Consider the following 26816-nt stretch of genomic DNA (forward strand, 5'->3'; position numbering starts at 1 on the left):
TGTTGTCATGCAGCTGCAGGAGTTCCCTGTTATAAGGATAAATTATTGTGCAGTATTCTGCATAGTCAGTGAATGCAATGAATCTTGGCGTCCTCAAGAATAGAGCACAGAACTTAAATGGTAACATTCTGCTTTATGGTAAGTGCTGGTGCAGCTGATTACATGACAAAGCAGAGGTATTTTTTTCATTCATATAAGGGGATGTGTATTGAGTAAATTACAAACCAACAAAAATCAGTATTAAACTCTTGTCATGCCATCTAATATCAAGAGAGAATGGTGTGAGTGGAGGAGAGAGGTGATTTGAGACCAGTAGAATCAGGCCAAGCAGAGCTAATTTTACATACTAATATTAAAGGAAGTTGCAAATCTATTTCACAGTGGTGAGAGGGGTTTGTAAAAAATCTCCGCTGACAAGGGCAGAAGTTAAAAAGAATTCTTGATAAAGCTCATGGACATTAATCTGACACTATTTTTATAAAAAGGCACATTTAAGACACTTACACGGGTATGTGCCTGACATCATCATTTGAATTAAGAATTGGGGGGGAAAAATAAACCTCTGATTTTAGTCTCCCCCAAACAAAATTATTTCTTATTTTTCTGAAAGCTGCAGTGGAGACCAGTTTGGATACTCTAAAGCGTTTTTGTCTGCTTATAATAACCAATACAATTCTTATCCTTTTAAGATGAGACAGAAGTGAGCAGGAAAATACCCATCTCAGAAAGAAGATACAATAATTGTCTGATGTTACCTTAGAGACCACAGATTACCCTACGTTGATTTTACTCCGCAAGCGATAAACATAACTGTTAACTGGGAATCATGTTTAATGTCTAAAACTGCCTCTAAAATCATATAAGCCTTGTACCTCCTGTTCCAAAACACACATGATGCACTTTGTAGAGACAAAACTCATCCGTTTCCTGGGGTTTGGCTTTATTAATTAAAGGAATTAGTAATAAGAATGCTCAGTCCATGCCCTTGGTCTGCTCTCAACACAGCTCGGTACAGAAGCCTGCCTCTTCCCTCTATTGCTGGCTGATGGAAGGTGGGGCAGGACTGGCTTCAGCCCTTTTTGGTAGGACCCTGTAACAACTGTCTTGTCTTGATTTCAGTGTGAGGTTTGCCAACCCCATCACATTGGATGCTCTTTAATAAATGAAGATGTTTCTTACAACTAATTTTATGGTGTAACAGAACTATCACAGGCTAAAGCCCAAGCCCGGCAGGCTACGCAGCAGTGAAACAGCCCTGTAGCCTGATCCCCATGAGCTCAAGTTGGCTGGCACAGGCCAGCCGCGAGTTATCTAGTTCGTGTGTAGACATACCCATCTTGTCACAGCTAAATACAAGGTCTAACAGATAGTTTTAGCATAAGTAGTTGGCACATATTCTAAGGGACCATTTAAGCTGAAGTGGGCTGTTAACACTCCTATAGTCATAGGACAAAATGGGGGAGTTAGTGGGTTACAGATTGTTGTAATAAGCCATAAATCCAGTGTCTTTATTAAGACCATGCTTTTTAATGTCTAGCAAAATTATGAATTTAAGCTCCCAGGTTTGTCTTTTGAAAGTGCTATGAAGGTTTTCTTTGAGGATGAGAACTGATAGGTTAGAAATAGAATCATTGTTTTGTTAAGAGTTCACCCACTGGTGATAGGGTGTTTTTGTCTTTTTATCATTTTCCTATGTGAATTCATTTGAGACATAGTGATATTTGTCTGGTTTCACCCACATAGTTGTTGGGGGCATTTGTTGCACTGAATGAAGTACACCACATGTTGTGATAACATGTGTAGGATGGGACCTATGGATCTTTAAAGGTGTGTTGTGGGGGGTGTTGCTTGTTGATGTTGCAGAGGAGATATGCCTGCAGGTTTTGCATCTGTTCTGGCAGGGTCTGATACTGCTTTGATTTGGTGTGTCCTGGTCTATGGGGAACTTACTTCTGATGATGGGGGAGGGGTGTTTGAAGGCTAAAAGAGGGGGTTCAGGAAACTTTTTTTTTTTTCAGGATGGAGACCCCATATGATTCCCAGTTTGGGATGGTAGGTGAGAACTTAGGGTGTGAGGTCAAAGGAGATTCAATTTCTGTATTTAAGTGGGTTCTCAAGGTATTTGGTTGGCCTGTTCCATGATGCAGTCTGTTTCTCTGGGGGAATGTCCTTATTTAATGAAGGCAGTTTTAAGTGTGTTAAGGCAGCAGTTCTCAAACTATGGGGTTGTCAGGGCTGGCATTAGACTTGCTGGGACCCACGGCTAAAGCTGAAGCCCGGGGCCCAGGCTTTGGCCTTGGGTGGCTAGGCTCAGGTTACAGGCCCCCCACCCGGGCAGAAGCCCTTGAACTTCAACTTTGGCCCCCACCACCACCCGGGATGGCGGGGCTCAGGCTTTGGTCCCTGCCTTCTGGGGTCATGTAGTAATTTTTGTTGTCAGAAGGAGGTCGCAGTGCAATGAAGTTTGAGAATCCCTGCATTAAGGTATATATCCTGGACTTTCTCCATGGAGCATGTTCTGTGATGTATCAGTTCCTGGCTGTATGTAACAGACTTCTTGATGTATTTGGGATTATTAATGGATCTACGAAGGTAGGCGTGGTGATTTGTGGGTTTCTTGTCGATTGTTGTCTATAGGGTTCCATTGTTGAAGTTGATCCTAGTGTCCAGGAAGTTGATGCCAGTGTGGGAGTGTTCCGGAGAGAATTTAATGGGCGGGTGGTGGTTGTTGAAAGTGGTGGTGTAAATCTGTGAGGGAGTTCGTTGGTGCGGAGAATGAAATTTCATTGTGTATCGGGTATATCATTGGTTTCGTGGGTTGTCCCCAAAAATTCTTCAATCTATAATCCACTTCTGGTCCTATGACTACAGGGGTGTTAATGGGCCACTTGGCCTTGAATGTTCCCTTAGAATACGTGCTAATTTATGCTAAACTATCTGTTAGACCAGGGGTCTCGAAGTCCTGGCCCATGTGCCATCTGCAGCCTGAGAACCTCCCCACTGTGGCCTGCAGAGGAGAGACGCATGTAGGCACCCTGCTAGCAATGTCCCCCGCAGCTTCTGTTGGCTGGGGGAAAAGGGATGGAGATACCATCACTAGTTGCCAGGCAGAGTCAGCCATGGAGGCAGCGTCACTTTTTTACACAATGAAGATAAACAAATCAAAATACCGAACAGAACTCTCTGGTGCCCACCTCGCTGCAGTTCTGAAGGTTTCAACTGCTCAGTCACTGAGGCCAAACATCAACAAACTGACCGAACTGAAGCGTTGCCAGGTGTCCAGCGAACACGGAAAATTCTCGGGCAGGTGAAGAATTGTATAAAGTTGTACGAAAGTTTTATTATTTCTAAGAAAGTCAAAATAAAAAATACAATAGAAACGTTTTCTTCTCTGAACACCATCTGCAGTGACCTTATTGGCCTGCTGGGAGGATTTGAGGACTGGCACTGGCCCTAAGGTAAATGGAGCTTGAGACCCCTTTGTTAGACCTTGTACGAAGCTGTGATGCGCCGAGCACCTTTCTCAGACCTGAGGAAGAGCTCTGGAGCTTGAAGGCTTGTCTGTCTCACCAACAGAAGTTGGTCCAGTAAAAGGTGTTACCTCGCCCACCATGTCTCTCGCATCCTAGGACTGACACCACGAGGAACACGACACTGCCTACTACTTTCATTTAATAGCCTATATTACCACATGCAGCTCTGCTTCTGAGAGATCATGGTGTGAACCCTTAGAGCTGTTTGAGTGATTTGTTAAAACTCCTGCAGTGGGGAAAAAACAGACCTATATCAGTGACCTAGAGAAGAAAGGGTAGTCTGTGCATCACAACACACCCCAGCAAAAGCTGTTTAAAAAGGTTATTGTGGGAAGCAGGCTTTAAATCTTTTACCCCAAGGACAGCCCAAAGCAGTTGGGCTGCAGTGATCCCAGGGTATCTGAGGCATTTTGGAGCTGAAGCAGGGCTGAAGTCCCTGGGCAGACTGATGGGTACTTGATATTTCTAGTTAGGATTAGCTGAAATTCTGCTAGTCACAGATCTCGGATTTAAGAAGTTATAGGTTCTAAATCCCTGGTGGGTAACATATTTTGAATTAAATAACATTTTCTCTTGTTACAGAAATGTGCGTCTCTTAATTTTGGAGCATGGCAGATGGTCTATCATAGATAAATACGAGACATTAATGAAGGGCCTTTCCATCGAGTCTCTCTCATCCTTTGTTAAGGCTTTCAAATCTCAACTCTTTGTAGAGGGTCTTGTACAAGGAAACTTCACAAGCAGAGTGAGTACTAACCTCCGCAGCTGAAGCATACTTTCTTGAATTTAGAAAGTGATTAAATGCAGCTGGCTCAAACCCTGTTTCACCAGCCTATGCCTTTGTCTGTACTGGCAGTTTTGGGGATATCTCACATAGGTGCAGGTCCTCCGTTAACACCATGGGACAGCGAATGTAGAACTGGCCACTGGTGAATTTATCCCTGTGTTATCTAAACGCACTCAGTAATCTTCTAAACTCCAGGTATTGATGACATGGTGATTTAAACACTTCAGTGCTGGTGCACCTGTGGAAGAGTTACCTAAAGCAATCAGTGCAGATACAGCCTGTGTGTGACAGGATATCATACTGTGTGTCTAGGGCCCAACACTCCTATTGTTACTCTCTCTCAGCTGCTACTGAAGTCCAGTGAGGACTGTCTGATCCAACCATAGGCCTGACCTAATCTAGCAAGCTTTTTAAAACTTGGCTACAGCAGGGTTTGTCCCCATCCATGCAGTGTCACAAACCTATGGCCACTGAGGAACAAACTTGCAGTCTTCACTTTGTACCCATCAGTTTGTACTTGGTCTGTCAAGCCTTTTGGGAAATTCACCAGGGTATTGGTGGGGATGGGGATTCTTGTAAGGACAAAAATAGCCATATGGGCTGTTGGATTGTAGGGGACGCTGAGGGTTAACCAAGATTCTTATGGAGTCTTTGTTTGGTGCCTAAGCTGCTCTGACATAACATTCCCACTTACCTAGTACTACTTTTGTGCACATCCATTGCTGTGAACATCTGTTAGCAGATTCTCGGTAAGACATTTTTCTCCTTTAGTGTCCTCTTTCCTGGCTTCCACGTTGCCCTTGCTGAGAGGCTACAAACTTCCAAGGAAGAGACTGGATTGGAGATGTCATTTTCCTTCCACAGCATAACACAGATCACACTGTACTGTCACGCTGTAGGGGAGGAAGTGACTTGGTGCTGGGTTAACCTCTGGCCAAAATGTTGTAATGTGTGGCAAGGCTGGGGAGGATTGGACAGTTGTGTGTTTGCTGGTTCGTTTCTGGATGGCTGTACTATATATTGGGGCTGATACCTAAAGGGCTAATAATTCCCTTCTCCAGAGTAAAACTGTTTATGCTTTCTCTCTTAGGAATCAAAGGATTTTCTGAATTATGTTGTTCAGTGAGTATTTCTCTTTGACACTCACCTTTTTACAAGTGGGAGCTATAAGTATATTACAAAGTTACGAACCTTGGTTAACGGGGGCGGGGGGGTGGCTGGGAAAGAACATTGTAAACAGTTGGAATTTCCTTTTTTCCGAAAAATGTAACTGTATTGTCACTATTTTCCAGAAATCTGGTTTTGATGGCAGTTAAAGTAAGATGTGGTTCTAGTTTGTGGGAGTGGGAGGGGATTGATGCTAATTTGACTTGAGGCATCTGGAATATGAACATTGGTTCTTTGTTTTGGTTTAAGGAATGGGAAGTTAAGTATTTGATGCTTTGCTGTTTGGACTCTCTTTAGAAAGCTGCAGTTCTTTCCCCTACCGCACCCGTGTCCTGTTCAATTTCGGGTGGTGGACCTGCCCAGCACACACCTACTCTGCAAAGTGAAAGCCCTTAACAAAGGTGATGCCAACTCTGAAGTGACAGTCTATTATCAGGTAATGTGTTAAGCATTTTGAGTATTCTCATTTATTTTCCTTGTGGTGACTGCTGGCTTTCGTAATGCAGACTGCACAATTCTCCAACCATTATTTTCTAGAATATGTTCTGAATTCTAGTGAGCCCATCAACAGAATCCCCATGAGCAAGACCCAAGTTACTAAAACCTTCTTAATGAAGTTATAGTCCATATTATTTTGTGTGAGAGTTCTAGATCTATTGTGCCTTGTGCAGGCATATTCCATGCTCTTCCATATTGATATTGCCTTCCTCCCCCAGATTGTGCCTGCCTGTTCTTTGATTACCTTGAAATAGTCTTTTCAGCCATACAGTGATCACTGTCCCATGAAGAGACCCTTGTCTCTCGCTCAGGGGGCTGTTTTGAGCACACATCAGAGGCCAGAAAGTCTGATTTCTTTTTGTTGCAAATTGCAATGCTTAGTGCTGAAATCCATCCTGAATTGTTTGTTCTCTTAACGAGGTCATTCTAGTGACTTGGACCCATAGCTCTTCTCTTTCCATGAGAAACTCCTAAAGTGTTTTCAATTAATTTTTTTCTTTTAGTCTGGGGCTAGGAGTTTAAGAGAATACACCCTCATGGAACTGCTTGTGGTAAGTTTTTGCTCCTTTCTTAACAAATCTTGCGTACTTATTAACATGTGCCCTGAGAAGCAAAATTTCTGTCCTGCCCCTGGCATTGTTTGCGGTCAAGAGAATGCTACAGATGAAAATGAAACAAAGGTGAGACACACACATGCCTGTGATCTGCTCTGATTAGCCTTTTACTTCCTTTCTGGATTTTGTGGATACGTGTGTGTTAGACTGGTACCAGGACAGCCCAAATGAGCCATTTCATTCCTTTCTGGGATGTGGGGGAATCACTGAGGCTTTAGGGCTTGTCTTCAGATTACAGTACTGCAGTGGCACAGCTGTAGCATTTTAGTGAAAAATGCTACTATGCCAATGGGAGAGATCCTCCTGTCAGCGTAGTTAATCCACCTCCCCGAAAGACAGTGGCTGTGTCAACTGGAGAAGCTGTTCTGTCGACAGGCTGCTGGCTGTACTGGAGATAGATCGGTATAACTGCATTGCTCAAGGGGGTGGATTTTCAGTTGTTCCAAAATAACTTTGTCGTGTAGACCTGGCCTTAGTGTTTCTTGTTTTGATCTTTGATCGTGCTTTTGTACCAAGCCTAAACCCAAGCTGCTGTAAGTAGCCATGCCTTCTGACTGAACTACTGCTGTATTTCAGATGCACATGGAGGAGCCTTGCTTTGACTTCCTGCGAACCAAACAAACCCTTGGGTAAGTTCACTGCATTGGGTACAGCTCCTTTATCACACTTGAGTCCCATGTGTACGATGTTACCACAGAAACGCCATACTGCATGGTGGCTAACTCCTGCCATGGTGTGGCTGAAAGGACAGCGTAACATACCACAACCAAAACCAGCAGTGTTCTTTGACACCATCTTTAACTTAATTGCTTTGGTGCCCTTTGAAAAATGGCAAGGTTATGCTTAGTAAAGCTGCTGTCAAGTTACTGGCAAAAAAAAGTTTGCATGCAGCAAGGTCTTGTCGTCCAAGTTTGAGTCCACAACCGGAAGTTAATGTAATTTGTCTAAGCAGAAGATTTTCCATCTAGCTTGGTGATCACCATTGACTTGGACTGTGGAGCTAGACTTCCTCAAAAATAACCTCCCCTCACTCTCTCCCAAGTAGCAACTACTATAGCTTCCCCACAGCATTTATGTGAGGGGTCTGCTGAGCTGGAATTAACTCCTGTCACCACTGCGGGTGCATCCCTCTCTGTTTAGGCCCTTTCATGAGAACTAAGAGACTCCAGTAACCCTGACCGCACCATACCCGTTTTATGGGGATTGTTTCACATTCACAGATCTGGGTTGCAGGATTTCTCAGTACATGAATACTCTGCTAAACATCTTACAAAGCCCAAAAAAGGATTTGCTGAACAAAAAAGGCCAAGACCATTTGATGCAAGAGATTTGATTTGTTGTTCCAGAGTGAATCTTTTGCATTGATAGACACCTCTTTGCTAATAATACCTTACGTCCAAGTATTGACAATATTCTGATTTCATAGCTATGGATGGTAAATGTAAAATGGCTTGTACTAGTGGAATGACTTTCTCCTTTTGGTTTAAGCTACCATGTGTACCCGACCTGCAGAAATACATCTGGGATCCTCGGGTTCTCTGTTACTGTAGCAACACAGGCAACAAAGTACAAGTAAGTCTCTTACGAATTTAATAGGGGAGGGCATGTTAATGATTCCATCTTGTGGCCCTTTGAATTCTGTGGTTCTTCACAGCTAACCTCTGCAGATTTTGGCTGTAGTAGTAGTTGCTTACAACCATGCAAGTGCACAGCCAAATGGGCTATCAAGGTCTCCTGAAGGTCAACCGAGCACAAATAGAAGAAGAAAATTTCAGAGATGAGGATCTCCTCCTCCACTGAACACTCTGGGAAGCTGGTACACAGACCGTGTTCAAAGCTAGGGCTAATCTGAAAGCATCCCAGATGGACTCAACTGTTATGGTGGAATAGGTGCTCTTTCCTAAACTCAGAAGTTGGACTGAGTCTGATTCAGCATATAGGGCTTTAAAAAACAAACACAATATTTTGAAATGCACCCAAAAGCTACTTGGAAGCCAGTGGAGTTACAGGTGTAATGTGTTCCAGACAAGAAACCTGGCTTAGCAGGTCGGGTCACTGCGCTCTGCCCTGTAGTCAAAGCTTTCCGGTGTAGCTTCAAACACATTGATTATCTAGATCAGTGGTCCCCAACCTTTCTGTGGGAATAGCATATTCCTATTTCCCAGAAGACTGGGGCAGGCACCAGACACCCCGCTGCTGAAATGCCGCTGAGAAACAGCAATGCTTCTCTGCGGCGTTTCGGCAGGCAGTTCACCGGCGGCAGCATTTCGGCGGTGCGGTGTCCTGCGGGTGCACGCATCTGCCCCGACAGACGCCATTGTGCCCGCGGGCACCGTGTTGGGGACCCCTGACCTAGATCCTCATTCAGCAAAGTAGTTAAGTATATGGCATAAGTTTAAGTATGTGCTATTACATTTTGCTGAATTGAGACCATAAGCAGGAGCTGATAAAGAGACGGCCTAGATAACCACAACTCCTTGCTAGCAAAGGCAAAGCAGCACTCCAAATCAGAATTCAAACTAGGATGCAGGGAGGGATATTAACACTGGTTTGATAGAACTACTGCTAGGAATAACAATCATTTCTCTATTTTTGATCCCTTCGTTGAATGTATGGGGGAAAGTTCTTGAAGAATTTAAATATTGCCACTATTGAAAATAACGGTGGAGGATTTATTTATGGTAATGTAAGAAGTAAATAGGATGTGATGGAAAAAATGGAAAGATGGAGCTTAAATGTAAAGAAAAAATTTCATGGTGGTGAAATGTACATGGTTATGAAATAATATCCTAAGGAAAGCAGTGGAACCCCCATTGTGTGATTTCATTTAAAACTAAATTGCACAAAGCACTAGAGAATGTATGATAGGTAAGGCTATGTTTATGTCATGGAATTAATGGAAGTCTCAGAATCTGTGACCTGTGACATTCTCTGCTTTAGCCCCATGGGCTGCAGGACTCTGGAGCTGGCAGTCAGTGGGGCCCTGGCAGGGTTTCAGTGCCAGGCAACAGCCCCCTGCAAGGTTCCAGCAACTGCCAACCTGAGAATAGGTCTCAGGCAAGTGGCTAGATTTCCTCCAAATCCCCTTTTCTCTTTGGGAAATATGGTCACCCTGCAGCTTCCAGCTGTGGCAGGCAGAGGGGGAACCCTACAGCTCCCAGCCACCATGCTGGTGGGGAAAACCATGGAGCTGCAGCAGCAAAAGTCAGACAGGTCACAGCTTCTGTGAATTTTTGTTTATTGCCTGTGACTTTTTTACTAAAAAATAACCATGACACAATCTTAGCCTTATTGATAGGGAACAGTCCTAGAGTAGCAGGGAGATGGACTGTGTGTGGATTTAATATATCTTTTTATCTCCTATTCTAAGAACAGTTAAATCAAGATGAAAAAAGGTGACCTCATGACTGGAGCTACATTTGATTTGACTTATGACAATAGGTAGCTTTCACTGAATAAAACAACAAATCTAGTCTCAACTATGAAGTACACTTCTTTGAACTACCATAGAGATAATAGTTTATTCTTACAGAGCAGCTCTGCTCTGAAAAAGAAACCTGAAAAATAATTGTGTGGTGATTTTTCTGGTGACAATTTGGCCACAACTTAAGGCAGCTGGATAGATTCCATGTTTAGAAATTGCCAACCCTGGAGGGCTTATTTTACAGGTTTTTGAGCTGGCTCAAGAAGGTGAGAGGAGCTGCATATTAATATTCTATCTCAATAGTTAGACAGCTGGTAACAGTTGTCTTTCTTCTCATCTGCTTCACTGTCCCCATCCGAAGTACAACTATATTTGGTAATACTGTTGGCCCTGACAGATGATGAATCAAGCATTAATAATCTCTTGCTTGATATAGGAGTAGCACTGTCTTCCAAGTTCTTTCCTAGCTCTCTCTACCTTATTTCTTAAGGACTGGAAGAAACTGAAAATGGAAAGGTCTTCACACTGCATGTACCACAGCAAGGAGGGGGATGTTCTCTTCCACTAGGCCAGTGTGTTTTTCCCTGTCAGTGTATAATTCCTCAGGCAATGCTTTGCTGTTGATGTTAGTTCCCAAATTCAAAACTGGTTACTTATTGGAGTGCTATATATTGTGTTTCTATTCTTCTTTTTTCCAGCTCTGAATTGGTCGACAAGAAGATAGAAGATTTTCTTTCTTTCTTTGAAGAAAAAATCAAGCATTTAACTGAAGAAGCATTCAGCACACAGGTAAAGGGGACCGATCAACTACATAAGAATACCAATTAGTGAAGGAGTAGAGTCAAAACAGAACATACAATCTGTTTGCAGAAAGTGGAAGTACGCAGCTACATTAATATCTGCATCTGCCTGGTTTCTAGGAAGTGGTTGCATTGTACAGTCGCATCTCCTGAGGGTGCCATCTGAATTTAAGTACAGGACAGATTTTTCTCTTTTGTGAATTTTTACTCCCACTTGTCATGGAACTTTCACTGTTTTCTGGAAGTGGCCTTAAGGGGGACATGGCCTCATACAATGGACTCTAGGGCTGTTTGTAATTCAATAAACAGCCCAGATATAGACTGATGCCTGTTAGATTTAGCACATTCAGTGTTTGCTTTGCATTAGAATCCCAGCTCTCAAGAAATTCTAAGTGGGGTTGTCTTATACAGGTCACAGCTCTAATAAAGCTTAAAGAGTGTGAAGATTCCCATCTTGGAGAAGAAGTGGATAGGAACTGGAATGAAGTGGTGACTCAGCAGTATCTGTTTGACAGGCTTGCCCGTGAGGTAGTGAATTTGTTAATACTGCAAATAAAGTTTCTTGAATAGAAGTTTTAACCTCTTCGTAGCAGGTGCTTTAAATCACAAAATAGCAATGATTCAAATAAATGTTTGTTAGGTTGTATACAGATAATAGCGACATGGAGCCCTGATCCTTGAGGGCCCCAGAGTTTTACAAGATGTGAAGTTACTGTGCTTAAGAATGAGCTCCATGCAGAAATTAATGGTGACACTTGAAACAGAGTGTTGTAACAAACTTTATTTTCAGAGATTGTGGAAACTTACTAACATGTTAGTGTTTCCACCACAAACTCTTGCTTTCAAGGCTTATAAATTTGGCTGCAAATAATTGCTGTTAAATGTTGGGAATTGGAATGCTTTTGAGATAGTGTTCAGCAGTTTGAAAAGTGTGCTCTTGTGGATTTTAGATTGAAGCTCTGAAATCCCTTACGAAAGCAGACCTGGTGGACTGGTTCCAAGCTCATAGAGGCAGTGAGAGCAAAGTACTCAGTGTACATGTGAGTATGGGTGGATGCAGTTCTAGATTGGACTAGATTCCTTCTGATAACTTACTCTTGTCCAAGCTCTGTATTTAAACTTGTCTTGCACTGTGTCCTATCATCATTTTAGAAAGACTTACATGAATTGAAACTAGTTAAATTTAACTAGGGTCTAGAAATAGTGTAACTGCCTTAAATCCATCTCAGGAGAGAACAAGCATAAATTAATGTGCTCTGAAAATTGCAGGGGAAAAAAATCACTGCCTAGGTTTAGTCTTCTACTAGCATATCAAGCTTCTGGGGGGGGCAGACAATTGAAACAAACTAATGCTTCAAGACCCATTCATTTAAAATATTAGTCTTCCTGCTTTCTTTATAACAAAATCTGGCCTTTGGCTTTTCAGGTGGTTGGATTTGGAAAACATGAAGGGGACTCAGAAGTACCAGCTGTGTCTGATGTTCAGAACTCCTCATGTGGTGAAATACCTCAGCTAACTTTCTTACCTCCTTCCTCCTTGATGACTAACACCACTTCCATCAAGGACATCAAAGCTTATACATCAGCTCTGAATGTTCTCCCTTACCATAAAATATTAAAATAAATGTGTCATCTTGCCCCGCTGTAGTGTGTAATTTAAGTTATTTACTGTTTGAGAACTACAAATCATTTTGTCTCACCAAACTAATGTGTAAGATTATTCCTTAGCTTTTAAAATTAACCTTCCTTACCCTCTTGAAAGCTGGAACAACTTAATTTTTACAGCTGTTACAAGGAAAATGTTCCTGATATAAAACAACTGCCTATTCTTAAATAGCCTTTCTAAGAAATAGAATAAAGGCAAAAGAGGGAGAAGGTTACTTTCTGTAGCTGCATGGTGTTAAGTCTACACAAAGTATTAGTTTAAAAGTTTACAGATGGTTCAGCATGAATGCTAAAGTGAACTGTGCAATAATTACTGAAGGAACTGGTTAGTTGTCAGATACCTACAATGCACGCTCCTATTAACAAATGTGTTTAAATAAAAATGTCTATTTTCTATCCAGGCTGCTGTATATTATAAAAGACAGTCTTATCACCTTTTTTCAGATCTATTACTGCTGTGTGTAGTGAATGGGCCACTTAAGCCAGTTATAAAGTAACACTAACTCAAATCTTAAACACAAGTATTTAAATTTCATCATTAGCATTAACTGAGTTGTTGCTGATTTTTTGCCCCCCTCTACTAAAGCATTAAATAGGGTTGTCAGTTGTAATCTGGCAGTATGCTAATATAGGTTTAGACTGTAATTTATCAATTATTGTAGGATTAACAGTGTGTGGTCTAAATGCCACTTTACTGTCTACCAGTAGCTAGGGGCTATAAGGATGTGGTAAGGTGAATCTTATTTATCAATGCTGTTAAAAATGTAAACTTACTGCTACAAAACAGAGTGCAACAGACTAATACCAGTTGGAAATTGTACTTTGTCTTCCCCAGAACACTCACTCACTCGTTACCACCCCTGCAGTGATGGAGAGAGGTGAAGGAAAAGCATCTCTTTCTCCTCACTGCATCCTTGTGGTGGGGAAAGGAGAAGCCTCCATGATCATACATCAGGTGGCAAGGGAAATCCAAGGCTAGTAATACAAAAGACAAGTAGTTACTCTCCGTCACAGAAGAGCTGTCCTTGTTCTGCTGAGGGAGTGGTCCCTTCTAAAGCTTTTCTATCAGCTGCTGTTAGATTTCTAGTAACTTTCAAGCCTTTATACAAGTCTACAATGATGTCTAGTAATACAGTATGACTACACAAGTTAATTCAGGAGGGGATAAATCTGACTAGATTCTATACAGCACCAGAATAATCATTTTGAGTGAGTTCATCACTATCCTATTGTTTCCTCAAAGCTTAAACACTGTTCAACCCTTACACAGTTAGCAAAATTTTGAGAGCATATCTGGCTACGGCCAGCTTCCAGAAAAGTCCTGTTACTTCTCACTGCCCCTGGCTGATTCACTCCAGTGCATGGACATAATGAAGTGAAAAATCTATCAGTATTCTCACCCTAACACAGTGCACACTAAGCAGCAAATCAATGCTAGGTAAAGCTTTCAAAAGTACTTTACATGACTTAGGCTACAAAGTGCTTTTATCACTTGAAATGGGATTTAGAAAAATGTACTGGATTTTTATAAAGTGGTGATTTTTCACATACTGAACATTGGGAAAGTAATTTTTTTATCGTAGCAGTTTCAAAGCCGTGTTGCTGTGAATGGTTTTTATGAAATAAATACAAATCCAGAAGTTTGAAAAATCTATTTTATGAAGCTTTAAGATGCACTGAGTATTTCAATTGTAGTCTATGGTTACATTTTAATTTCTAAAATAAAAAAGTTTTGGGGTGAGACAAATGCCAAAAGGTTTGATTTTTATCATACAGGTGGTAAATAACATTTATGTAGATTTCTAACAAACTTTCCAATCAAAGGAATCCTCATATTTACACATCAAAAATGTTAACTGGATTTAATTAAGTGAAGTCTTGCATTTATATATATATTTATATATGTAGAGCCCCAGAATATTATGCAACTGGTACCAACTATGTCCTTTACAGTGGTTATACCAAGTGTATGCTTCCCATAACTTAGGCCCAGGTTTCATTGATGCTTCTGAAGCATGGGTGAGGGCTCAGCCATCATGTCTCTGAAGCTTGAATACACTATCTGAATGGTAAAGTCCAAAGCTACTGTCAAATAGTTAAGACATTTCCTGCTTTAATTGCTCATCTGCATTATTAAATCCAGTATCCCTGAGATAGGAACCACTGTAACTGGAGGGGACAGGATCTCCAAAATAAAGTACTTGATCATCATAAATTTATCATGTAGTTGTAAAATTCACTAAGCCAAGACCTGAATGTTTTAAGTTTTTATAACCACTTAATGTTTAGTGGCAGCAAGTCGTTTCAATAGTGGCTCGTCATAAACCCAACATTCTCCATCTTCATGGAATAACTAGAAGAAAATAAGGGGATAATTAAATGTAAATTTTTATGGAAAAGAATGAGGTAGAACACAGGTCGGGGTGCTGATGATAGAAACCATATATTCGGTGTTTGTTATCACTACTTCAGTTTAAAGGATAAAAGCCTTTCAGGTTTACATTATTTGAATAAAAGCTCACCCTTGTTTCCCACGATGTCTCTTTCTCCTTTCTGGCTCTAGCTTCAGCTCTTTGTCTTTCTTCCAGTCTGTGCTTTGCATCTGTGGCTGCATCAATGTCTCTGATTTTTAAGTTGTAGGTTACATCTTTCCATAGGCTAAAGAAAGAGAGGCTATTATTTTCAGATGTTGATTTAGGGGAGGAAGCAGTGCTACCAGGCTGTAGAAACATTTTTACTGAATCTTATTACTATAAATAAATCTGTAAAGCCTTTAACATGTTTAACTAAATCAAGAAAATTCTGAGATCCAAGTTCAGGTTCGTTTGTACTTATTTGGGAAACACTAATTTAGTTCAACGACCAGTTCCAGTGCTATCAGCTATAGCCCCACAGTGCTGATTAATCTGTATAGTTTGGGTACATTTAACTCTCTCAGTTTTTACAGAAGTTCTATTTCTAAAAAAATCCTCAGATCTATGAACAAGATAAGAAGCCTTCATCTGTCACTTTAATGAAGCTCTTACCAGCGGGATTCATATTCCTCTTGGTCTTCCAGTTTCTTTACCTTCTTCTTAATTGTAGGCATTTTCTTGGTATCTATAAAGACTACACTCTCCTAAACAGAGAAAGTTATTCTGCTGTTAATGTGTTTAAAAATAAAGAAAAAAGTAAAGTTTAGTCTAGCCTTTGTTCATACAATATGTACAGAAACATTTCCCTAACATTTATTGGCAGAGGACAGATAAAGGTCTGTTTCTTGCTTTAAGTTCTTACAGATTTCTGTAGCAAAAGCCTACAGAGTTCAGCTACCCTCAGAGCAATTTTAATCCAGTGTGAAAAAAATTATTCAACACCTACTAACTTTCAGGCAGCTTCACAGGAGCATTCTCCCTGTGCTTTTAACATCTAAACTACTGAAGTAAAGGAGTTTAAGGTGCTCCACTCTTCACTTTACCAGATCCTTAGTTTGACCTAAAGCCACCATTTACAAAAAGCAGGTGTGGAACTTTTACAGTAGTCCCTTAGTATACAAAGTCAGTATTTTCCATCCACAAGTATATATACATACAAAATGCAATGGCGTATTCTGACTTGCCAGCAACACAAATACCTAAACACACAGTTTCTGATAGAGTAAAAACAAGGTAAGTTGCTTTACCCCTGTTGCATATTTTGCATACATGACACCATTCCATTCACCTTCAATTGAGCAGAAGGATTTCTTGTCATTAGGAGAACTAAATGAAAGGAAAAGTAAAATAGTTAAATTCATTATTGCACTAAAAAACCCGCCTATCAGGTCCTTCTTGTCCTAATTACTATACATATAAATAGTAAGGCAGTGCTTGAACTAAAGAACAGAAAGTGTCAATAGAGATGGGAGAAAAATAGTATTATCTCCATTTTACAAATGGGAAAATGGGTGCAGAGAAGTGGTTTTTTTTTGTTTTTTTTTTGGTGTAACTGCACTGGTGCAAACTCTTAGATTGGCTGAGCCAGTGTAAAACAAGGTTTGATCCGGAGCAGAGTGTCTACCCCAGTGCACATTACCCTAATCCAGACAAGCCATACGTTACTAAATTCAATTCACAAACATACAAACAAAAAATTTGTGGAGAACTACTAACACAGGGCAGGATTTTCAGAGGTGAAGATTGAGTGAATGTGTCCAAATCCCACTGAAATGCAATGAGATTTGGCTGTCTAATGCTTGTAGGCCTACCATATGAAAATCCCAGACAGCCTTAAAGTACAGCTAAGAGAATGAGGCGCATTAATATAGATGTTGCTGTAAACAGTCTTACACTAGCAATATAATGTACAGCCCTTTGTCAGCCTCCTTCCCTCCCCTTAATTATTTGTATTACAGTAAAGTCCCCAGTCAGGATTGGGGCCCCCAAGGTCAGGGGTGGGCAAACTATTGCCCGGGGGCCACATCTGGCCCTTCAGATGTTTTAATCTGGCCCTCGAGCTCCCGCTGGGGAGTGGGGTCTGGGACTTGCCCCGCTCCCGGAAGCAGCAGCAGGATGTCCCCACTCCAGCTCCTACACGTAGAGGCAGCCAGGAGGCTCCACATGCCACCGCAACCCCCACAGCTCCTGTTGGCCAGGAACGAGAGCCAGTGGGAGCTTCAGGGGTGGCGCCTGCAGACAGGGCAGAGCCGCCTGGCTGTGCCTCCTCATAGGAGGCAGAGAGGGGACATGCCGTTGCTTCCGGGAGCTGCTTGAGGTAAGTGCTGCCTGGAGCCTGCACCCCTGACCCCCTTCTGCTCCCCGAGCCCCTGTCCTAGCCCTGATCCCCCTCAGCCCCACCCCAGAGCCAGCACCCCCAGCTGGAGCCCTCACCCCCATACACACACCCCAACCCCTTTCCCCAGTCCAAAGCCCTCTCCCAAACCCTGAACTCCTCATTTCTGACCCCACCCGAGAGCCCTCACCCGCTCCTGCACCTCAATTTTGTGAGCATTCATGGCCCGCCATACAATTTCCATACTCAGATGTGGCCTGAGGGCCAAAAAGTTTGCCCACCCCGTGCTAGGTGCTGATTTAACACTAAGTAAAAGACAATGCCTGTATTGAAGAGTTTACAATCTAATTTAAGGTGATGCAACAAATTATTATAACCAATAGGGGAAGGAAAAACGAAAGTATCAGTGACGGGATCATGTGCACAGACAGTCTCTAACCACAATAAGCGTGAATTCAACTACAAATCTAAATTTTATTAGACTCCCCGTACAGAGGCCCAGGCTGAAATGGAGATGCTATTCTATGTCAGCAACATTACAGAAAAGATCTTTTAGGAGTGGAACTAAAGCATAATCATTTCTATAATAAAGCTTTTGCTGCTAGGTACGTAAAATATAATTAACTATTCTGGCATATGGGCAGGATCCATCTATTCCTGCAAAAGGAGAGAGGAATATTTTTGCAGTAGGGCATGATAGATCCTGCTTCAAGCAGCTTTCCTTCCATCTTAATGCACATCTTCTGACTTGATATGCCCAGACTAATCTGGTGGCCCACAACTGGGAGCAATGACATGGATGTAATCTTTTGCTATAAGAAAAGGAGGACTTGTGGCACCTTAGAGACTAGCAAATTTAGTCTCTTAAGGTGCCACACGTACTCCTTTTCTTTTTGCGAAGACAGACTAACACGGCTGCTACTCTGAAACCTATCTTTCGCTATAGTTGGAGATATTGAGTACAGCCATCTAAATTACTCTTCTGAAAAAACAATTGTGAGCATTTACACAAATGGAGCAAGACTGAAAGAGAAAAAAAGCTTACAAAATTTCAGCTGTAACTCTATGCTTCTTTCCTCCATAAAAAGGTTTTGTGTGGAAGATGATGCTAGCATTGTAGCCTGTTTTTGAGCAACTAATACTGCATTCTCCACCCAGTTCTATCCATGGCACTGTGAGAATAGATCTGCAATGATAAACAATTGCACTTTTCAAAAACTTAAAAAGAAACAGGTGCTCACTGCCATCTCAAAAAATTTTAAAGACTAAGAGGTATAGCATTTACTTGCCTTCCATAACCATTGGGGAAAGTCAAAATATAGTGCTCATCATAATCTAGGCATGTCACACAACCTGTCAGAAAGAAAAAATTACTACTGTACTAATAATCAACAGCACTTTTAGAGGACATTTCACATAGAAATCTCAAAACACTTGACAAACGTAAGCATTACAAAAATAAAGAGGTTAAAGGCCTGATTTTTGGAGGGGCTGAGCACCCATCATTCCTATAGCTTTCAATAGGAGGTGTGGACATTCACCACCTCTGAAAAGTAGCTCACTCAAGGACAAGCGGTGTCCGTGATGCACTGGAAATGGATCCTGGGTCTCTAGCCACTGACAAGACTGCTACAGCAGCTACTTGGTCAAGTCATCAGAAATTTTATTGAGCATGAGTAATACATTGCAGGAAGTTTGTAGAAATTGCTTTTTCTACACAATTAAAATTGAGTTAACATTAGTTTCTTAATGCTCAAGAGTTTACCTTTTAAACTACATACACACACTTACCTTGCCCTATATTATGAACACCAATGGACATCCCCAAGAATTTTGACTTGGTCCAGATGTGAGCATTGAATTGTATTCTCTTGCTAAAACACTCGGCATAAAATGCTGAAACTTAAGAAAAAATGTAATACAACAAGACATTTATAATAATTAGAAACAATTTTTACATCCAGATAAATTACAAGATATTGCAGGGGAGGTGAAAGGGATGGAGAGAAAGAGCGAGACTTTGCAATTTACTTTCCAGAAAAATGATCTAAGGAGAGAGAAATGTCAGACTGAAAATTCATTGTTAAACAGAAAATATTGATTCAAGGTCAAAACTTAAAAACTGACTTCACTGTTACTCAGTTCCTGTCCAATAGTATAAGACTCCAGTAGCATAGCAACTTACTTGGAGGGTGGTGAGAGACCTGCTCTGCTACAAATGTTACACTGTTTTTGGTAACCCAAGGTATTGGTCCCTCTGAAACAGGCTCCTGCAAACAAGTTAAGAGTTGCCTTCGTTTGACATGGTACATACAGTTTTCAAAAATATCTAGGACATGGTCCATTGAAGTAGCTTCTATGAAAACTATCCATCTCTTAACACAATTTTAGAATCCTAACATGGTGCAGCTTCCACATAGTTGTCGGTTTGCTGGTTTGAAGAGGAAAGGTATGTACCCACTGATACCGGGCCTTTTAGAGAACATCCCAGTTTCTGGAATCAATTTGATTACAGATACATATATAGTGTTTGGAAGGTGCTCAGGGATTACCGTGATCGTGCATAAATATCTAGGATAGATGACTTCTGAGTTCACACCTTGCTACCTAAAACCCCTATGATACATTTTATATCTTCCCAGGCTGGGGAATTCTGAGTGAGCTAGGAGGGTCTGAGAAGCTGGCACTCGTGGAACCAGATATGCTGCATTTTAAACTGCTGCAGCCTTTCCTCTAGCAGCAGAAGGGAGTCCTGCTGCCTCTGGTCCATCCACACAGCTGACACATCCGAATGCTTCAAGCTGCGCTTCTCCAGCTTGCCCAGGCTTTGACCGGAGAACAGAGGGCTCGTCTTTCTGTTTGTGACCAGAGGAGTGCTGCAGTTCATGACCTTTATCTGACAGCCATGTCTGAGCAGAGTGCAGGAGGAAGAGAGAGTGCCGCAGAACTGGATTTCTGACTCTCTCTCTCCCTGTCATTTAATCTCAGGACCTAGATCTTTGGAAAGATTTTAAAATATGAAATGCTCTGTCCTTCAAAATCATGGGTAAGATTTCTAAGAGGAAAATGAATCCAGTTTAGGGTCAAAGGTTAGTAGCAAAGAGGAAACCCTGTTAAAGCTGCTGATCTAGACTTCAAGGAACTAGAAAAAGGACTATATCTGCAGTAATTAAGACCAAGAAATGTATCCCCTTGGGACTGGACAGAATTAACAGATTACTTTCTGCATGTCAAAGGATTCTTAAGAAATTAACTATTGAAATTACACATTGTTTGTAAAATAACACACATTTGAGAAGTCTGCCCTAAAAAAGAGGATGGGAAAACTTCCATTAGGAAAAGAATCACAGTATTTTACACGGTTTGCTTCTGGTACAAACCCCATGCCATTCTAGTCAGAGATTAGGGAAATTATTAGCACACATTTTAAGCAGTAAAAGACACCACCACAAAACTAACCGTATTATCTTCATTTTCAGCATTTGGTAATATCCAATGACACCGGAAGATCTCGCCCAAAATCGGATTGTAAGGCTTTTTAGCGACAGATCCTTTCCTTCCCGCATGAAAAGCTGAGAGGTACCATCTCACCACTTGAACCATTCGGTCTTTTGGATCCTTTTGGTCATTAATACTAGAGGAGGGGGAAAGTATAGTTACTAAACACTGAAATAAGTCACTGCTGTTTGAAACAGGCGTAAGACACAAAATTACTACTCCAGTGTTTTTTTCTTTAAACTCAGATTGAGAAGAGCTTTTTGAAAAATGAAAGACAGACTAGATGGTATATAGATGCACTTTGCATAGTTTGGATAAAGATCAAACATTCCTCAAAACAGTAAGCATATACTCTTGAAACTGCACAAGGCAATATCAGAACTGATTAATACTGTACTTAAATCAAATACCTCACAAATAAGTCCGGATGTGCAAAAAAGTCAGCATACATCTCCAAAAGTGATCTTCTTTCCAGAATAAAAGTTGGAAGAACCACCTGAAGAAAGAACAATACCTCAAAACTCTTAGAACGATAGTATGTTAGTATCTAGAGAACTCCAACTCCACAGCATACTTGGCTTTCTGAACTGTCAAGACTTCAATTAGCATTCAAAAAACACTTTGAAGATATAAAGCACAACACAAGGGGTGAATACTATTATTATTGAATGAATATAACTACAAGAAAAGCCCTATTATCAGACAGTTACTAAATAAAAAACCTTAAAGTTTGTGATGTCTAATGGAATTGCAGTTGCTCTGTAACTACTTATGGACATTGTATGCTGACCAGATTATTGGGATGTTTACTGTATGAATGCTGGTTTAATTTAATGAGGGGCTGTAAGGAAAAACAAGGAGAAAGGGAAATAAATGCTCAAAATAAGTGTTTACTGAGGGTTGGCTTAAGGGTTGTTAAAAGACAATGCCCAAGTTATTAGCTTTGGAAGATTCTACCTTCCCAGGCAGCGCTCCAGACAATTAACAAAACTGGTTTTATTGAGAAGTACCAAAACCAGAGAACAAAAAGGACTACAGCACTTTTAAAAACTATCACTCTCTCAAGAGAGGGATGGGTTATTTGGGGGGAAACACACTGACACACTGACCAGCCATAGAGGAAATTAGGCCTGTATAGATCACAGCTAAGGGGATGGAAAGCCTACAGAAAAAGCAGACATGTAGAATGTTTTAAAACATTCCTTCTCTAAACGTTTTGTTCCTACAGTTAAAACAAAAGTATTTTGTTTTAAGAATGCTGTTTAGTCACCAGATACCATTGGTCACAGGCCCCTGAGAGAAAGAAAGACAGAAAGAAAAAGACAGACAGATCATTTACCTTACAGTAAATGGAGTTTGAGATGTGCGGTCTCTATGGGTATTCACTGTGGGTGCTCATGTGCAGTGCGTGCCTGGCACCAGAAATTCTTCGATAGTGCCTATTGGTCTGTGCCTGCACCTCCTTGTGCTGCAAACAGAGGGCGTAAGGGGCGGTGTGGATCAACCACCTCTTCTTCATTTCCTACTCTACCCTGAATCACATGAGGATTTGACGCAGAAGGAAAGGAAGATGGATCATGACTATCCATAGCGAACACACATCTGAAAGAACTCCAATTACTATAAAGGAAGTATCAGAGTAACAGCCGTGTTAGTCTGTATTCGCAAAAAGAAAAGGAGGACTTGTGGCACCTTAGAGACTAACCAATTTATTAGAGCATAAGCTTTCGTGAGCTACAGCTCACTTCAAGTGCTGATCCCTATTGGTACTCACTGTGGGTGACTCCCAAGCAGAGACTAATAAGGAAGGGGGTGGGAGGACGAGCTTTGAATCACAGTTGGAGGATCACTGAACTGAAGGAAGCATCCCTCTACATAGGCTTGAATCAGGGATAGTTCCTGGTAAACATGTGGATGGAGATCCAGATTGCAGCTCTCCACATCTCTGTAAGTGGGATCCTTTGCATGGATGCCACTAAGGCTGCCTGTGCTCTGGCTGAATGAGCCCTAAGAGATTGAGGAGGAGATCCTACCTTTTTGTAACAGAGAAGGATGTAACTGAAAATCCATGTTGTAAGTCTCTGGGAGGAAACTGCCTCTCCTTTCATCCTCTCTACTATGGAAACAAAGAGATGGCAATCTTCTAAAAGCCTCCATCCTATTAAGACAGAAAGCCAGCGCTCTTTGCACATCTAGGGAGTAGAGTTTCATGTGCTCATTCTTCTGAAGCTTCAGGTAAAATACAGGTAATTGGACTGTCTGGGTTAAGTGAAAATCAGAAGGAAGCTTGGAACTGAACTTGAGATGCAGTCTCCGGGATGGCATACAGCAGATCCACCATAAGAACATCAAGTTGCCCTACCCTTCCGGCCTAGGTGACAGCTGTGAGGAAGGCCACCTTCACTGATATACGTAACAGGGAGCAGGAGGTTCAAATAGTGGGTTCACTGAAGCAGAGAGTACCAGGTTCAGATCCCAAGCCAGTGTTGTGGGAATCTTCTCATGATACTTTATTTTGTGGGGTGAGTAAAAATTGATCAGTTTTCCACCAGGGAATGGAAAGCATTAATGGCTGCTAAATGTACTCTCAGTGAATTGAGTAAAAGGTCTGAAGATTTCAGTGAGAGGATACAGTGTAGGATAGAGGCAATTCCGGCCCCCTCTGGAAGCAATTGATGCTTGTGGCATCACAGGGAAAAGCGCTTCCATTTGGCAGCATAATGCTACCTTGTAGACAGCTTCCTGCTATTGAGAAGGATGGCCTGGACTTTTTTTCAAGCAGGATTTCTTTAAGTCAGTTGCCCATCCAAAAGTTAGGTTGTCAGAGGGAAGGATGCCATGTTAGGAGGGCTGGTCCTGACCCCGTTCTGTGACAGTAGGTTCAGAAACATCCATAGGAGAATACACAGATGGAATACCATTCATAGAGCCTCAATGCCCCTCAATGCAGTGCAGAAAGGGTGATCTGATGTTGGCTGCACCAATTCCAGAGCTGTACAACCTTCCTGCAGAGTAGTGTGGGTCTTGCTCTGCCCAGTTTGTTTATATAATAAACAGTGGTCATACTGTCTGAGTGGATCTGGACTTGAGTGGATTGAATGAAAAGCAGCAATTGCTTGCATGTTCTTTATACTGCTTGAAGCTTGAGGAGGTTGACATGTAGCATGTATTCTTGTGGAGTCCAGGAACCCTGAGCAATATCATTGTTCAGGTGCATTCCTCAGTCCAGAAGAGATGCACCTTTGCCGAGTGTTCTTGTGGGTGGGCTGGGAATAAAGGGAACTCCTACATTGTTTCTCTTCTTCCACCAAGTGAGAGGTGCCTCGATGCTTGGAGTAAGTGAGAGTCTCTTGTCCAAGAAATCCCTGGCTGCAATGCAGACCTTCCTCAGGCAGGTTTGGAGGCTGCACAGGTGAAACCTGGCGAAGGGGGAGTCACATATGTGCAAAATACCGTTTAGCGTAGGACCACCAAGCAGGCCCTGACTGTCATTTGACAGCTGAGTTGAAGTTGGAAACTGAGTGTCATAGTTCAGGGCAACTGCACCTGTATTTCTTCATCGTGATCAAGGATGGGCACCCACTCTCAGGCTTCCGGCTCCCCAGCCACCATCTCTCTTGGGTGCCAGATCCCTAGTTTTGAACCTATGACACCCCCACTCCTGACCTTGTTATTCCTTAGTTGTCCCACACATTCAGCTGGATCCCAGGTCCAGTGGCTGCTCCTAGAAAGCTGGAGGAGGAGCCTTTAGATGTCAACAGGCATCTGCCCGCCCGCCCACCTCCCAGAATTTCAATTAGGCAGGCACACGTCTCTTTCTTCCCTGACTGCATTATTTCCAGACTTCGCAGTCCCCTGACTACACTGCGAATTCCCCACAAAGTCAGGCTGCCTAAGCAGGCCTGCTTTACTTTTCTCCTCAGACATGATAAATAATGCAACTGCCAAAGTTAAGCTACCGCACAGCTCTATCTAAACAAGCACATTTATTTTTCAGGTAAGAGCACTGCAGAGAAAAAATAAAACTCACACATATGCTAATAAGCTTACTAGAGGTCTCCCCAACTCCAACAAGGGCTCTGGCCAGCGAACAGTCCGTCAAACCCCATCCAAAGGTTTTCCTGTGGTCACAAGTTCAGAACACTTGTTCGCTCAGAATAACCTACCCATGGCTCTAAGAGTCACTCCTTCATGCAAGCTAGGTCTTTGCCTATTTGTGGTCACTTCAATCAGCCAGATATAAGGTCCCCTCCCCAGGGCAAAGCTTCAGATGGCGGAGTTCTTGCATAACCAGAACAGTCAAATTTGCATACCTCTCCTCCTAGAGATGTCCTGGGAAACCCACTTGATTCTGAAGTTTTACATTGTTTCAAATAGTTCTTTGAAGCTCATAACATTTCCCAGTGTTTACATTTAGTCAGGTTTTCTCCTTAGAGACATTACATACAGTTCCACAATAATACAAAAACATTTCCATTTTAATCCAATGAACTCCCAAGATACTTAAACTTAATTCATTACGGTTTCTCCAGGATATTGCAAAAATTGCCATATCTGCCACACTGAGGTCTTCCATCATGAGGACTGTGTCTTGTGTTAAGTAAGTCGTGGGCACAATTGAGTCCAGGACTGCTCCTATAAATTCTATAATTGTTATAAGTGTTAACATGGACTCTCCTGGGTTTACCTGAAGACCCAAGGAGTAGAAAAAGGTTGAGCAGGACAGTGAGCATTACCTGCACTTCTCCATTTGATCGACCCTTGAGGAGCCAGTCATCCAAGTGGGGCAACAGATGGTAACTGTAATGATGCTGATGTGCTGCTACTATGGCCATGCCCTTTGTAAATACCCTTGGACCAACTGAAAGGCTAAAGCGAGCACCTTGTATTGGAAGTGCTCCAAATGCACCATAAAACACAGGACATTTACTGTGTGTGGGGTGGATATCTATATGAAAATAAGCATCCTTTAAATCAAGAGCCATAAACCAGCCATTGATGTTCAGAGACAGGATTATAGCAGTTAAGGTAATCATCCTGAGTGGCGAATGAAGACATTCAACAGCCCAAAATCAAGAAAACCTGTCGTTTTGGGGATGAGGATATATTTGGAGTAAAAGCCCTTTCCCCTGTGTGGAGGAGGTAGCAGCGCTATCACCCCTAGTCAGACCGGGGAGTCTACCTCCTGTTTGAGAATCCTCTTGTGAGATGGTGGGGCAAGTACTCACGGAGTGGAACAGGTTACACCAACCTAGATCTACTTTGGACAAGGATTCCAAGAAGTCAGATCTCTTTGGCAGAAAGATCTTTTCCTCAGCCGGCCTACTATTCCATATTGCGTACTACCAGGAACATATGTTAAGTATGACTTTATGAACTACAGTAAGTTACCGGAGTTCATAAATAAATTACCATAGGATTGAAGACCCCCACTTCCAGGCTATCCTTGATGATGGGAAGTTAGTAGCCAGATCATCCCTTCAGGCATTACTTGATGCAGTTAACACAGCATCTCGTTCCATGGTGACCTTGGTGGTCATGAGACAGGCTTCAAGGCTGCAGTCAGCAGGGTTTACCGAAGAAATTCAGGTAATGTTAGAGAATCTCTTTATTGTTTCATGATTTCTGTGTGTATATAAAGTCTGCTGCAGTTTCCACGGTAAACATCTGATGAAGTGAGCTGTAGCTCACGAAAGCTCATGCTCAAATAAATTGGTTAGTCTCTAAGGTGCCACAAGTACTCCTTTTCTTTTTGCGAATACAGACTAACACGGCTGTTCCTCTGAAACCTGTCATTATGCAAGGCACTGCATTTAGCCGTATGGAGTGGAAATCTATCAACTGCATGAAGAAACTTGTACAGATACAGACAGACATCATCTTTATTGTTTCATGATTTCTGTGTGTATATAAAGTCTGCTGCAGTTTCCACGGTAAACATCTGATGAAGTGAGCTGTAGCTCACGAAAGCTCATGCTCAAATAAATTGGTTAGTCTCTAAGGTGCCACAAGTACTCCTTTTCTTTTTGCGAATACAGACTAACACGGCTGTTCCTCTGAAACCTGTCATTATGCAAGGCA

General features: G+C 41.9%; 2 protein-coding genes across 11 annotated transcripts in view; one reads left to right on the forward strand and one right to left on the reverse strand.

The window, feature by feature from the left end:
- NRDC (nardilysin convertase) overlaps positions 1-12460 on the forward strand; it is a 42850-nt gene extending 30390 nt beyond the window's left edge. The window contains exons 22-31 of one of the 2 annotated variants that reach the window (XM_073357722.1): positions 4116-4278; positions 5411-5442; positions 5785-5923; positions 6489-6536; positions 7176-7228; positions 8088-8171; positions 10722-10812; positions 11235-11351; positions 11774-11863; positions 12250-12460. In XM_073357722.1, the coding sequence (XP_073213823.1) occupies positions 4116-4278; positions 5411-5442; positions 5785-5923; positions 6489-6536; positions 7176-7228; positions 8088-8171; positions 10722-10812; positions 11235-11351; positions 11774-11863; positions 12250-12447 (1015 nt within the window). In that variant the 3' untranslated portion in view covers positions 12448-12460. The remainder of the gene's footprint in view (positions 1-4115; positions 4279-5410; positions 5443-5784; positions 5924-6488; positions 6537-7175; positions 7229-8087; positions 8172-10721; positions 10813-11234; positions 11352-11773; positions 11864-12249) is intronic. The other variant, XM_073357723.1, reaches the window with a different exon arrangement.
- Positions 11590-26816, reverse strand: part of OSBPL9 (oxysterol binding protein like 9) — a 142316-nt gene continuing 127089 nt past the window's right edge. For 5 of the 9 annotated variants that reach the window (XM_073357740.1, XM_073357739.1, XM_073357732.1 and 2 more), the window contains 10 exons: positions 21146-21231; positions 20697-20871; positions 19423-19507; positions 19029-19139; positions 18527-18590; positions 18283-18423; positions 16150-16228; positions 15515-15606; positions 15011-15146; positions 11590-14841 (listed from right to left, as the gene is read on the reverse strand). In XM_073357740.1, coding sequence (XP_073213841.1) covers positions 14767-14841; positions 15011-15146; positions 15515-15606; positions 16150-16228; positions 18283-18423; positions 18527-18590; positions 19029-19139; positions 19423-19507; positions 20697-20871; positions 21146-21231 — 1044 coding nt within the window. In that variant the 3' untranslated portion in view covers positions 11590-14766. Of the gene's footprint in view, positions 14842-15010; positions 15147-15514; positions 15607-16149; positions 16229-18282; positions 18424-18526; positions 18591-19028; positions 19140-19422; positions 19508-20696; positions 20872-21145; positions 21232-26816 lie in introns of those variants that run through there. The other 4 variants (XM_073357733.1, XM_073357737.1, XM_073357738.1 and 1 more) reach the window with 4 other exon arrangements.

This window comes from Lepidochelys kempii, chromosome 8, assembly GCF_965140265.1.
Source record: "Lepidochelys kempii isolate rLepKem1 chromosome 8, rLepKem1.hap2, whole genome shotgun sequence".
In the NCBI taxonomy this organism is placed as follows: domain Eukaryota; kingdom Metazoa; phylum Chordata; order Testudines; family Cheloniidae; genus Lepidochelys; species Lepidochelys kempii.